A 14,552-nucleotide genomic window follows, 5' to 3' on the forward strand; every position below is an offset into this window, starting at 1 on the left:
TAACATGGTTTAGTCATTGAATTTTTTTCAAGTTCAGCGGGCCGGATTAAAACGTTAGACGGGGCCGCATGTGGCCCCGGGCCGTAGTTTTCCCACTGAAAGATGCCAGTGTTCTTTACTTACAGGCAGACATCGCAGATTTGTCAAAGGAGTCACAAAGATTAATGACAATGATGTGCACGACTGGAACACCAATCTATTTTAGTTTGGGATCTCGGCCTTGCTCGCGAGTGCCTACAGCTGCTAATGCTAAAGCCCCGAAGAGTCGACTTACAGATCTCACTTATCACGCAACCGTTCCACGCTCGCAGCAAAAATCTCTTTCCTCCTGAGTGCCTGTAAACAAAACAAACCCATTCGGTAACTAAATCTATTTAAGATGACGCTTTAGTGGAACAAGTTATCTGATAATGATTTCCAAATATGTGCGTGATGATAGTCGTCTCCGTGCAGGCGTTGTAATCCTAAAAGACCGCTGGGATCAGAGAAGCGGCAACGTTTATTTGTTTGGGAAGAAGATAAGAACTATCAGAGTCTCATTTTGACATTTATAAGCCCTGAGCCTATTATAAATGTTTCGGCAAGGCGCACAAGGGTCGGATTAGCAAAATTCTATCAGGAGAGCTCAGCTGAAATGATCCAATTTAAGAAGAAAAAAATACAAGGTAAAACGGGTGTATTATATTGTTAATGACAACTCTAGAAGCCAGTCCAGTGGAATTCTCTGGCCGCTTCTGCATTTCTTGTGTTACGATCCCGTCTAGTCATCCTGTCTGGTGAAGGCCCAATCCATCTCCTGGGTTCAGCTTGCATGCTTCTCTGCTCTGGAATGATGTCATTGAAAATTCCAAGCAGAGGCCCTCTCACTGCTCATAAAACACAATTTCTTCAACTCGGTACATATGGTCGCTCTGCTTTTCTACTCTACTCCATCACCCTCGACGAGTTCTGAAGTCCTGCTTTCTTTTCGGAGCGAGGCACAATGCACAAGGTCAAATAGGCAAATAGCGGTCAGCTATAGACAAACAGTTGTCACGTTATCAAGCGAAAGAAAGCAAAACAAAAGACTTTCCCATGCATTACAGACAATTACAAAAGTCGACAAAAGGATAGCAAATGAAATGACAGAGGAAACAGATAGCTTCCTGGAAACTTGGGTCACAAGATTCTGGTATGTCGCCCACAGTCTACGTGACATCATATGCCGATTAACAGCATCTGCAATTTCTTCAGAGGCTTGAGAGAGACCTGTGCTAATAAACGAAAAAAAATAAAAGGAAAACTCAGCCCTTGTCTGGTCTGGAAACAATTAGAACGGCCTGATGTCATAGTTTGATACAAAAGCATATACAGACGACTTTGTATGGAAGAGAGAGGGGGGGGTGTCTTTTTTTTTTTGCTTGGGAACAATAAAATCTTTGTACAAAAGGCATCTGGTAGCAAATATGGTTTATAAATAAAACCTGAAATAGAAGCAATTAAAGCAGTGGTGGGAAAACTACGGCCCGGGGGCCACATGGGGCCCGTTAAACGTTTTCATCCGGCCCGCAGAACTTGAAAAAAAACTAATAAACCTTGTTAATGTTTTATTTTCTAAATACTGTGGTTTCAAAGACATATATTGTTGTAATAAGGTTTAGTTCACTTTCATTTAAAATGTAATTTATTTTTTTTCTCCGATGAGGTGAGGTGACCAAAACACTCCATCCATCTGCTACTGGTCCGGCCCCTCTGTCACATTTTAGTACCCATTGTCGCCCGCCAATCAAAAAGTTTGCCCACCCATGAATTACAGGATGGGTTGCTTCTGCTTCGTATGTTTTGTCAGCAAAGTTTGTGCAGATGAACTGAAAACGTAACGATAGATTGTGACGTGGTTTCGAAAGCAGGTCAAGCGCAATGTATGAACCGTTTTAGCTTCGATCTTTTTTGTGTTCTTTACTTTTTTTTCTACTCGTATTCATGGTCTTCAGCCGTAATCCCCTTATTTTACACAAGCATCATTCATTCCAGCCAACCAACACGATTGATGACGTCATCTGAATAACTCTTCCACTCTTGACATCACGCATGTTCATTCAGGGATTGACCGGGTTTGTTCTGGTTTCCTCTCACATTCCAAACACATATGCCAGTCAGGTGAAGATATGGAAACAGTCCAAGTACATGTTTCCAGTAATCTGTCTTTCCCGGGCTTTCTTCGGTGGACACAACGCGAACAATGCAGAGTTTTAACATGACAATCTAACCACGTTCATGTTCTAGTTTGTACAATCCAGTAAAATTCGATTTATGGGAATTCTGGCGAAGCTGTACCCTTGATTGCATGCATATGTGATCTGTCTCACTCTATAAAAGACATATGGAGGTCATGTATGGTGTACTGTTACCACTATTAGGAGACGGTACTGTTTGTCCTTTTGGAACAATTTCCTCTCCGTTTGCTTGCTGGTCAGCCAACAAAATGACTCTGAAGCTTATTATCCAAAGCCCAGCCCCGGCACGGAAATAAACTACAGCACAATTGTCTGATCTAAAAATACGCCCATGTGAGGTGACCTGATGTGGTAAACACTCTGTGAGCGAGATTAGCAATGCAGTGTTGAGGCGCGCGAGAAAGCATTCCCAGAAATAAACTGCTGATGTCAACTTAACATCTGCAATTATATGAAATCAGCATGTCATTGTTTTGTTTCTAACAGTAACAATGCAAGTTTCTCTTGTGGTTTTCGGGGTCAGAGGAGCCTTGTCTGTAAATGTGATAAACACCACAGCGGGTATAAATAACTGAGGTGGTTATATGAGCCAGGCGATGCCACTGCTGGCAGACAAAACAGACCACGGGGAAGCAGTCAGAAGGGGGGGCCTTCAGGAGTGACAGCGCCACTCACTGGTCAGAAAAAGATACTGCAAGGCCCATATGAGATCAAGCGGGAGAAGAAATATGCGATGATGTCATTTGGGTGCGCCGAGGTCAGGCGTGTTTATAATAGCTGCAGGCGGGTTATTCAAATGATTCAGGATGTAAAATGACAAGCTGTGTACAGAAGGAACGACGGGATTGGTGCACGTGGGGGCCTGGGTGTGTCTATTTAAAGGGGCAGTCAGAGAATCCCACCTGTTTGACTCTGTTTACATGAGGCTTTGCGTATAACGTGACGCGGGAATGGTTCAAGACAAGACCGCGTTCAAAAAAGGTTTAGCCATCTGTAGCAAATTTATTTGGAGGCAAGGTTGTTCTGGGAGTTGCGAGTGCACTTTTAGCAAAGTAAGCAGGAATAAATGAAAGCATACTCGACGTTTAGCAAAGGAAGGTCAAGGAGGGAAAAAGTGTAGCGAATGTGTTTTGCTTGCAATGTAGTGGGCAGCAGAATAAATGAGACACCCTCTGTGATATTTAACTCGGGATCAGTTGATCCTATTGAATGTGTGTCGAGGGAAAAGTGGGTCATCAGCCCATGGAAGAATCAGCCGATTGAGCAGCGCGTGCAAGCTGGAAGTGTTGAGCTCAAATCCCAAACGTAATAGAGTTGCCAAATTTTAATTATGGGAAAACATTCGTTTTTATTTTTATATAACACATCCATTAAAGAAATACCACATCACTCTAAAAATACTTTAAGATATACTTGTGTGTACCATTCCAACACACTCAAATAGAGGGAACCACTGCTCTTATTGACCGTTTCCTCACTTTCGTTAAGGAGTCTATTTCAGTTACAACACTCCGCTTTGGCTCCGAGCTCAAAAAGGGATACTGGGGACCCATAGGTTTCATTTTGTAATCTTGTAGGGCAGAATTGCTCTGTCTTTCGGTCGATTTGCCCTGGGACCAGTGGTTTACAGGTTAAACTATTACTTCTACTTCCAATATATGCAAATCTGGAGAAGTTGCTGAAAGGCCAATTCACTTCCAGACAAAACTCTTTACTCTGATAATGCTCCTTTTAAATGTAAAGAGCGTCATCGGATCATTCAAATGATTTTCTTACATATACCGATACTTACTTTTTGAACTACGGTAATACCGTTACTGACGTTGTACTCTGTGACATGGCAGACTAGTGACTCACCATTTTATGCACCAATCAGTCCAAAGAAAAAAAAACGAAAAATCAACCAATCATGTCCAATCCAAACTGCAATGAGCAGTGAAAGGAAAATGAAGCTTCAAATTTGCTTCATGAGACAGTTGTTCTATTTTCGGACTCCTCTAGATGCCACTATTTGTTTAAAGAAAGGCGGATCCCAATCTTGAAACAATAATGCCATCTAGTGGGCTCAATAAACATAACAGCTGGTTCATGAATCACCTTGAAGCCTCATTTTCCTATCACGCGCAATGAGGTCTTTTTTAAAGTGCACACGCAGTCATGGACACTTACAAATGCAGAAACGCAAGTCAACATAAAAGGATAGCAATATGCACTATGTAGAAAATAAGAAAATATCATGATAGATTCACAGTTCTACAAATAAAAAAAAAACAAAAAAAACACAATCTGCTTCCCAAAAGTAATAGCTCCGTGGTGACCAATCAACCCTCATATATTTCCCCAAATGACTAAAATGAAGCCAATCTTGTCCGTTCGCCCCGCTAAAGTGATTTCTAGTCACAGCAGAATCCCAGTCAGAAATAGTCACACAGCTTTACAATATGTTCCTGCAGAAATTACACTTTCTTTTGTGTGCGAGAGTGTGTAACCGTTTGGTTATGCAATCAATTCAGTCACGAGCTAAGTGACATCAATGAGTACATTGACTGGAAGGCTTACAAGGAGAATAATTGCTGTTCCAATCAAATTGCATTCACCAACTGCTGCAACGAGGATCAGATAAACAGCAGAAGATGTGAAATGTGTTGTTGCTGCTCATTCAGTGCAAAATCCCTCACAAGATTCCATTAGCAGCCAAGTCTGAGAAAGTGTTGAGTGCTGACTGCAGCACAAATGCAAGACGTGCACATGATATTGACATGGAACATTCTAAACTGCATGTCGGCCAATGACGAATTTGTAGCCTTGCTAGATGCGACCTTCCCCCAAGCACTACAAGTTTTCCTTCGATCAACTTTTCCTTCAGTCTTGCTTCTTTTCCTGGCAAGCCCACCGCTGCTTTTGAGGCATCAGACAACCACAAGGGAAACACTAAGTCTAATAAGCCCGAGGAGAACCTCCTGGCTCGGTTGTCCATACTGGCAGAAGTCATTATTTGTGTTGGCACAGCAAATAAAGGCAGTCTTTCTCACAACTGCGCCATCACGTCTCTTTAGTCCTCAATCAGGTAGAACACGTTCACCGGGGGAGAACTGACAATATGTCAGATTTACTATCTGGTCAGAATGCACAAATGGCAGTCATCATTCTTGGCCTGTCGCTGTGTGATTCAAGCATCATTAAGAAATTTTGCCTTCAGTTTCTGCTCCTCTAAAAAAAAAAAAAAAAATGAAAGCACACCATGAATAATATACAAACGACCTCATTAAGCTGACAGGAATGAAATCAGTCAGTATAAAAAAGAAGCGCTAATTTGGAGGGGCTGGAGAAGGAAAATCAAAGTTGTAAATTGTCAACGTGATTGCCACCAAATCTCATATTGAAGAACATTCGGGAATTCATTGTTATTTAATTTGCTTCGAAAAACTGTATGGGATGGGAAGACGTTATAAAAAGCTAACGGCAGCTTCCACTATTACCAATGATGCTAGTCGCAGTTTTAGCTAACCAGACAACATTTAGCCATTAAAAGAGCACAGGACAGCAATGGAAGCTTTTTTTTTTCTTTTTTAATTTACAGCTGATAAAATGACTAAAATATTTAAAAAGTGTATTACTCTGTAACCTGTGTACGTGCCAAATAAACAACTGTGAATTCAATGTTTCCGTTGTGTTCCCTGCTCGGATACAATTATATGTCTGCAGTGTCATTTTCTCCTGTCAGGATTTATTTCACATCATCACTGGCAAAAAAAAAAAAAAGCAAACGGAAGATCAGTTTACGTTTACTGTAGACTGCTGCAATAGAAACTTAATCAGCTGTATTGAAATATTCATTGAAAGCCGCAGTTGACGGCACCTTTACAAAGGAAGCTAAATTAACGAGGAAATTATTTATGATTCGCAGCTATCTTGTTTATGAGCTCACAAAAGGCATAGTTGGGAGATTGATTTATTATAAATTTGTCGATATGCAAGGTGCCATTCTCAGGAGATATAAGGAGGCCTTGCAAATGTGTTAGACCCCTGAACACTTTTGTGTCGTGCTCAAGTGGGAACCTGCGCAGTGCTAAGGCTTCAAACGGTTCCAGACAAAATCATCCCAAGTGAAGGGCAGAGTTGAGAAATACCAAAAAGAAGCAGAAAGAAGTGTCAAGAGTTCTTTTCATTTCTTGTCGCGCAAAATCAGAAAGATAACGCACTTATCCCACTCCACCTTCTTGAACAGGAACAAAGCAGGAAAAGGAGGAACTCTTCCTTTTTTGTGCAGGTCACGAGTTGAGCGCTGAGAAACGGATTCACTCACATTATTCCAGACAGATGAGATACCCTGAGTGTGCAAGTTCCATTCATTCCACATTTCCACAAAACCTGGTGGGTGCAAGTCAGCAACTCTTAGATTTCAACATATGCAACGAGGAAGGATGTGAGGAGGGGGGGGGGACTCCCTTTTCTGAATATAAGCCTGCTGGTGACGGCTCACACGGCAACTTGATTATTTTATTTTATTAGCGGCTGGCATGGCAGGTGAAAACAAGGAAACTTGAAGCCATGGATTGACAGAATCAACTTCTATGACGATGTCTTTAATTCCCCAAAGCTGATTGGACGTCTCCGGCACACAAAAATGACCTGCGCTGGAATGGGCCAATTGTTCTCATTAAAGAGCAATGGGCTTCAAATGTAGTGCAACACTCGACTTTGTCCAGCAAAGCTTTCTACATTATTGACCGCAAATACGGTCCTGGCCTCTGCCGCGCCATCGATCCGTAGAGCCTTCAGTTACTTATTAGAGCGTCCGTCCTCTCTCAGCCCACAAGATAGTTCCTCGGGGAATGTGCTTATTGTATTAAAACTGTATTTCAAGATCCATTTCAACAAAGATTAACAACATATTAGTGGCGCAAGAAATGAATTGGTTCATCTCACTCGGAGTTCCATGATTAAATATGGATCAGATGTGGAAATATCGGACAGGACTTTTCTCACAAAATGGGACAACTCGAAGGTGAAGAATATCTGCGTTATTCCGTCATTGAACTTAACCAAACGAATAAACAGCTGTGGCGCTATGAAAATCCGTTTGCCTTAAATCTGTTTTCCCCAAATTTGTTAAAGTTACACTTTTATTAAATTGCTTTCTTGTCAATAGTTTGATTTAGTAGTGGGACTTTTTTTTTTCCCAGAAATGTACAATAATATTTTTTTTTAGCTTAGTGGTAATTGCCGGGACATGATAAATGTCTGCATTTTAGCCCTGGTCAATAAAACGTGCCTAAAACAAAGACGGCTTGGTGAGAACAATTCAAGCTTGAGGCCCACTAAAGAGTTACAGTAAGCAATTCAAGATTTCTAGATTTACTACATCCCTCCAGATAAGGTTGATTGTCTTCCTAAAACGTTTTTTTTACGCATTAAAATCGACCACTACTCATCGAGTACATGTTGCACCAGCCAGCTCACAGGGAACTTAGTGAGTCAGCAACCCATTTACATCTTCCTGACAGGAAGAACTATTTGTCCTTGCAGAATGCTCACGAGATCGTTCAGAGGTTCAGGTTTGCATTTAGCAGCGGAAAAAAAGTTAGCAGTATGCTGTAAGTAACGTTCCAAGACTTGTTTTTGGTGCAACCCGCCTAACCAACATGTTGCGATCACCAAACAAAAATCAGAACCGAGTTGAATGTAATGTCAACACGGAAGAGAGATGAGCCAAAGGGGAGGGCGTGCCATGCGTGCATGCATGCATGGCACGCCAGTCTGACGCTTTTTACAACTAATTGGCTTTAACGACTGCCTCTCTAATGAGAGCGGGTCCAGTTGGACCAAGATTTCGGTAAACAATTGGCACAAACAGACCTGTGGTCATCATCTTACAGTTTTCACTGGAAATATGTCAACAGGATGCTTCGCAGGGGGAGAACAATCAGTCGGAAAGTGCGGAGAAAAATCTGTTTAGAAGAGCTGAGAGATAACGTACCAATTGATCTTGTAATTGTGCATAAACGTGTTGCGTTTTACATGTTAAGACACATTTCGTCCTATGAGATAATGGATTAGCCTTGTGCAAGCTGCACCAGCTTCCTGTTTTAATGCTGTCTCTACTTTACTGTTGCGTGTTTTTACATTATTGGCGTTGTAAATCTTTTTGTCATACGAATGGCGCAGTGGTTTCTTCACATCACCATGTGAGGTTGTGCAGTAGGAACTGAATGGCACCCAAAAAAAACGCGAGTTGGCGTTGGCTCCTGTAGAACGAGTTCAGCATGCAATATTGATTCCAAATGAGTTGTGGTAGTGTAAGAATTTATAATAAGGTATTTACAAATTATATGCAATTGATTTTTCATGTCAGAAACAAATGACCACTTCACTATTCACAAATGCTTATTAGCGTGTACTTATTACAGTGTTATTATCTTGTTATAAAGTAATGAACTTGCCGTGTATGCATGCAGTCAGACAAAAGCAATGTACTGCTTCAGAACCCCCCCCCCCCAACCCCTCCCTGGAAACACACGCCACCTACCTCCGCTCAGCTGTCTCCTGGTTGAACCATACGTTGGTGCAACCTGATCAGGGCCGTGATGACAAATAGCCACCAGTCCGAGACTAGCACAAGGTGACCGTTGTTACAGGAGAGCAACATCCACACTGTGCACCACCGGCAAGCAGCAGTGTTTGACTGCTTTGTACTGCTCTAATCAGCACATTCTCCTAAACGTCAATGAAAAGAGGAGTACCCCCCTCAACAACCCCCCCCCAAAACAACCCCTCATACAGAGCTCTCACTCCTCATTGTGGCTCAGCTGTGTCTCTCCTAGCTTCATTTCCATTCTTTGAAGCTTCCTGCTCATTTATTCAGCTGCTGCCTTGATTTATGTGCTTCAGCGTTGGACACGTCCACACGGAGCCTGCATGCAGCAGCAGCAGCAGCTCTGCAAGGTCAACAATTGGGAAGTGTGTGTGTTATTTTTCCACGCTCTTCAGGACACATGGTGCCAAGGGGGAGAAATCTGAGCTCTTGACCAGAACCAGAACAGTAACACAGATGGAAAAACAACTCGATGTAGTCAGATAACATCAAAGCTGAACAACGCTAATAAAATAATGTGGGGGGCCTTTCATACTAAAGCCATTTATTGACCAGCTCCGACCAGTTGGGTCCGGTCAGCCGCGCTAGAAGAAACGTGCCTGAGGTTAATAGCAGATTCCTATCAGATACTAAACAAGCTGCCGCATTTTCAAGAGCCACTTTCTGCGAGTGAGCATAAATACACATTTAAAACAAGGTCGCTCTCGGTGTAATGACGTTATATCAGAATCATGATTTGAACGTCGAATCTCTAAAATGGTTCTGAGATGGCGGCAGGAGTGCCTCAGCACCCCCCTATCTGCCTCAATTTGTCTTTTCTCAGAGTCTTGAACATTTATGTGGCTGTTTAATTTCCTAGCTCTCTGCCCTTGACTTCTTCACGGTGTAAACCTTGAAATCGATTGATCGAGTGGGTGGCCATTAGCAGTTAAGACAAGTCTGACGACTAACTTTCAAATCTCTTTTACAAAAAAGGCAGATTGTTCCCGCGGTGCGAAGCACATTAACATCGGACGTCAACCAAAAGGCAAGCTCAGGAGGATTTTTTTACACTTTGAGGCTCTTCTCAGCCCGGAATCCGCCAACAGATGGCGCTGGTGTGCAGTCCATGCAGCACTTAAGACCAAGATCAAAAAAAAAAATTCAAGAGGGGTGTGCAAACAGGTTCATGTAAAGCAGAGAAGCAGTGGGGAGGTTATTGTTTAATAACAGCAGGAAACAAAGGATTACCACTGGCCAGGGACAGCTTCTCTCATTAAACAGCAGGTAGACATGTTTGAATCCGGATGAGGCGTGTGAGCTCTCCTATCACTGAAAAACAATTTCAGCTTTGAATGGCTCTTAATTTGGATCAGTTTAAAAATACACAACTTGTCATAAATACAGTGTGGACTGATTCATCCTCTGTGGCCAAGCGATAAGTGTGGCCCAAGGGAAAAAAAATAATCAGGAGTACTTAGACGAAAAACCTTGGTGAATGACATAATAACAAAATCAATTCCAGATGGAGGACAGCCGAGCCATGCAGGCATTAGGTGCATCTCTGTGGACGGCCCAGCCTATGTTGAAAGTGGGATTTATCACAATTGCATGCACGTGCACAGACCTTCGAGGCCAGTTGTCAAGGCAACAGCAACGGCTGGTCAAAAAGAGGCAAAAAAAAAATCTAAAAAATTCAAAGCATAAAACGATAGGGATGTGCGGATACAGCCAAGCACACACGCGCAGACACTGCAATAAGCACCATCTGAATAAGCATTGAAGTTTGTCACTGTTGACCAACCTCCTCCACCACGCAGTGATTTCTTACCATCAGACTTTTTACAAACCTAATTGAACATCCATATTATCACAGACATGCTGCTGCTTACTGTGATTCTCCATCATGCAGCTGATAATACATGCATGACACAACAAAATTGTATCGTTATATTCTACTACATCATCACAAGATGATGAAGGTCTCGCCGGAAGGACCTCGAGGTTGAAAGAGTAATACACCATCCTGACCCACGCACACACAGCCACAGAGTGAGTTGGAAAAAGCGCAGCCGTGTGTAAAATATTCATTAATCAGTGTGTAAGGCGGTGCATTGTGGCAACACGACCACAGGGGGCAGCATTGCACATATAAGAGCTGCAGTGCAGCAGCATGAGCTCATCACTCTTCTCCCGCTCCTCCCTTCTGTAATCCCCCCACCACCAACTCACGAACCCCCTTATCCCTCTCCTCCCCTTGCTCACCATTACATAAGTTAATGCAGCACACACCCTCATTATTCTGCAGGCAGGCGCCGTGAGGAGATGCAAGGGAATAACAGTAGTGCCATTAAAAGTCAAATGAGAACCCAAAGAGACACAAAAAAAAGAGGCTTTGGCTTGAGATTCCCACTGTGTTCCTCGTCACATGTTAACGGCCCCGACACCACCACAAAGACCAACATCAAAAACACAGAATATTTGGACATGCGAGTGGCCATTTTTGCCACTCATTTACATAACGCGGTTTGCTGTGGTGATTTTCGGCATGTGCAATACGCGCAGCTGCATTGGACGGTACGTCACGGGCCAAAATTCAATTGACAAAATTACAATATGAAATGGCTTTACTAGGCGACGTGGGTCCTCCTCGCACAGGGTGCCACTGAAGCGAGGACCACTGGTGGTGTGCTTGGACTTCCCCACCATAATCGAACGCAACATTAAAAGTAATCTCTAGGGGGCACCATTCTTGAGCATTGAAATAAACACAAGGGCATCCTCCGATGATTAGCATTTCAAACGCTGTCAAATCCAGCGAGAACCATGTAGATACCACATTAGGGATCGTGAGGAAAGTAAGCCTGTAGTAGTTGGAGACTGACTTTTGGTTTACAAGCTGGCCAAACATGGTCATTACCACTTATCAGCATAAAAAAAAAAAGAACAAAAAGAATAAGTAATGCCACTTAGCTCTATTGGTTTAGACCCAATTGCTATGTAATAGTTATGCTTGGGTAAACTTAATGATACAACTATTGCCTGAAAAATAAAACATGCAGAATGAAAGGACGCGAACAGATACCGCAAGCGGATTCTCAGTGTAGACTTACTTTCCACCAGATAAATACATGCATGAAAGTATTAAAGTAACAAATGTTCCTCTCTTGATACCAAGGGTGGCTTTTCAAACCACAGTGGTTTCCTCAACACATAAACACTATAATTCGACAGAAACATTCCAATAAATCGGAATCCACACCAGTTCCACAAGCGCAACGTAAACTCAACTCACGAACCGCCATCTCGGCCGCTTCGCGTCACAATCACGCTGACATTTCTGACCGGGGAACGGCTTCCAGCCGAGACATGTCAAATCTTTTCCGCCGCGGAGAGTATTTTTCACTCACCACAGTGGAACTGGAGGCTCGCTTTGGCGGATCACTGCCTTTCCATTACAAGTAGTTCCTCTTCATAACCCCCCACCCCGCTCCCTAGTTCCCTAAAAAGTCGGTTCGAGTCAGAGCCACAAAGCAAAAGATCAACAACCTCGCCGCCTGCGCTTGTTGATCAACTACTCCTCAGTATTAATGTCCCTGGAGGTCCGTCTTGTAAGCCTTTTACCCAGTGCTGACAGGTCCGTTTAGCATTCCGGGCCCTTCACAAGAGACTTTACTTAACATGCTGCTTTACTTCTCTGTCCCTTGAAATGCTCACCGCGGGATAAGGTGGCAGTGGCGGTGTCGCCGGGTCGAGATTCACATAATAAATAAGTAATGCTTGCTGACACACTAGAATAAGACACGTATCAAATGTAAGACGGTTTCTATGGAGTCGTGTCTGGGTCAAAAGTAACATTGGCTCATATTTTGCAAATTGCGCTTACACAATCGGATATATATCAAATATAACTCATTCGGTAGCATGAAAATGTGCGTAATATTTTTTTTCACCCTTTTGTTAGATACCCTTGGCAAAATTCTCGTATCATTTTATAGCAATACACTACCCACAATTCTGTGGGTCACAGTGAACGTGGAGATTGGTGGAAATACGGTGGAAACGTAAACAGGTACGTGCATGATTTTTTTTTTTATTGTTCTGTAAGGCTTCAAGATCCAGAGAGTTCATGATCGCAAAATCATGGCCCTCATCGGTCACCACTTTGAACCACGCCCACCTTATATGGGAAATTAAGAACAATGACCTCTACCTCATGGTACAGTGTCTCATTATCGCTGCTGGATTATTGTGTAACACTAAAAAACTGTTTGCTGGAATTTAATTTCCCCTTGATATACGGTGTGAGCAAAAACAATGAGGTCAAAAGCAGATTATCCCAAACAACTAAGACGAGCATGTTCAAATTCCCTGCAGACTCATTAAATGAGAAGAAATTTTAAAGTAGCAGAAAAACAACCAAGACATTGTACTTAAATGTTACAGTAGATAAATTGGACACACATTTGGAATAATCGTGTATTATCGGGGATTATGTTCAATCAGAGGACATCCATGCTATGTCAAACAAGGTTCAAGGTGAATAAATAAAAAAAAAAAAGACTTTAGTCTCATTTTCAGTTTCTTGATGTCTTTGATTAGGTAAACTGTAGTGATGGGAAAATGAAGCTTCAAATTTGCTTCATGAACCAGTTGTTGTATTTTTGAGTCCTCTAGATGGCACTGTTGCTTTAAATAAAGGGTTTAAAAATGACAAGTCAGTGCGCTTTCAGCACAATGTTGAACTGAGAGTGCCATCTACTGGAATCCAAAAATACTACAACTGGTTCATGCAGCAGATTTGAAGCTTCATTTACCCATCATAAGTAAACTGTCAAAAGATCAAGAAAACGTTCCTCTTTGTCTTTATAAACTAATAATCTATTTCCGCATAGGAAAGCAAAATGTGTGATGCACAGGATGTGTTATTTGATCTGTCACTTCAGAAATATCTGTCCAGACTGCTGTGGTCAGTCCGAAAACAACCGGCACTCATGACGCACAGCGTCCACACGACATACGCCACATGCGCTCTCCTACCTTATCGTTCGGCTGGAAATGCAGTACTTCCACATCGCATTCCACACGGTCGTGACATCACTGGAGACCTCAGACATGCCCGAAAAAAATGTGCATGGCCCAGCGTTTCGAAAAACTGCCTCCCAAAGAATTGACCAGCGGAAATACAGTCTGGGTTCACTCCCTTGCACCGCAAATTGCAGCCCTCATCCTTCACTTTCCATCCAAAATCCCGCAGAGGGATTTAGTCCATCTTTGCTTAAAGTCTCAAAGCTGCAGCCCCACTTCCAAGTTGCTGCCCTTACCAGCCGATGCCGGATGACCAAGTAAGGGAAAGGCCCAGTATGTATAGCAGAAGACAAACGATTCCTCTTCGGAACAAAAGCTCTCCACCCACAACTTTTTTTTTTTCCAGCTCTGTGCAACTCAGCTTCTTTTTTGTTCCTTTTTAAGCCTGTGCAGAACAACTTCTCTTCATGCGCCGCGCCCGTGTATGTTCCCTGACGGTCATGGGCAGGGTCTTTGCTGTTAGTTTAAACCAGAGAAAAGATAGCGAAATGGTCCTAGTAATAGTTGGGCTTGTGTCCAACAATCACACAGCACTCGGGGGGGGGGTGAAGCCCAGTTCAGCATCTGGGAGAGGCTGTTTTGAGTAATAATATTAATTTTATCGAAACAAAACATGCTTGGATTTAATATGACGACGTGCATTCGAGTTGAGAGATGTAATGAGTTACACCCAC

At 42.6% G+C, this 14,552-nt stretch overlaps 1 protein-coding gene across 5 annotated transcripts in view; it reads right to left on the reverse strand.

Annotated features, from left to right (window-relative positions):
* Positions 1-14,552, reverse strand: part of LOC148339789 (IQ motif and SEC7 domain-containing protein 1-like) — a 95,077-nt gene that overhangs the window by 23,361 nt on the left and 57,164 nt on the right. The window contains exon 1 of one of the 5 annotated variants that reach the window (XM_088289529.1): positions 13,831-14,299. The exons of the other annotated variants lie outside the window; for them this stretch is intronic. Coding sequence (XP_088145655.1) covers positions 13,831-13,907 — 77 coding nt within the window. The 5' untranslated portion in view covers positions 13,908-14,299. Of the gene's footprint in view, positions 1-13,830; positions 14,300-14,552 lie in introns of those variants that run through there. 5 annotated transcript variants of the gene reach the window in all.

The sequence above is a fragment of the Idiotropiscis lumnitzeri genome, chromosome 3, assembly GCF_059441095.1.
Source record: "Idiotropiscis lumnitzeri isolate Australia: NSW breed Sydney's pygmy pipehorse chromosome 3, RoL_Ilum_1.0, whole genome shotgun sequence".
Taxonomy (NCBI): domain Eukaryota; kingdom Metazoa; phylum Chordata; class Actinopteri; order Syngnathiformes; family Syngnathidae; genus Idiotropiscis; species Idiotropiscis lumnitzeri.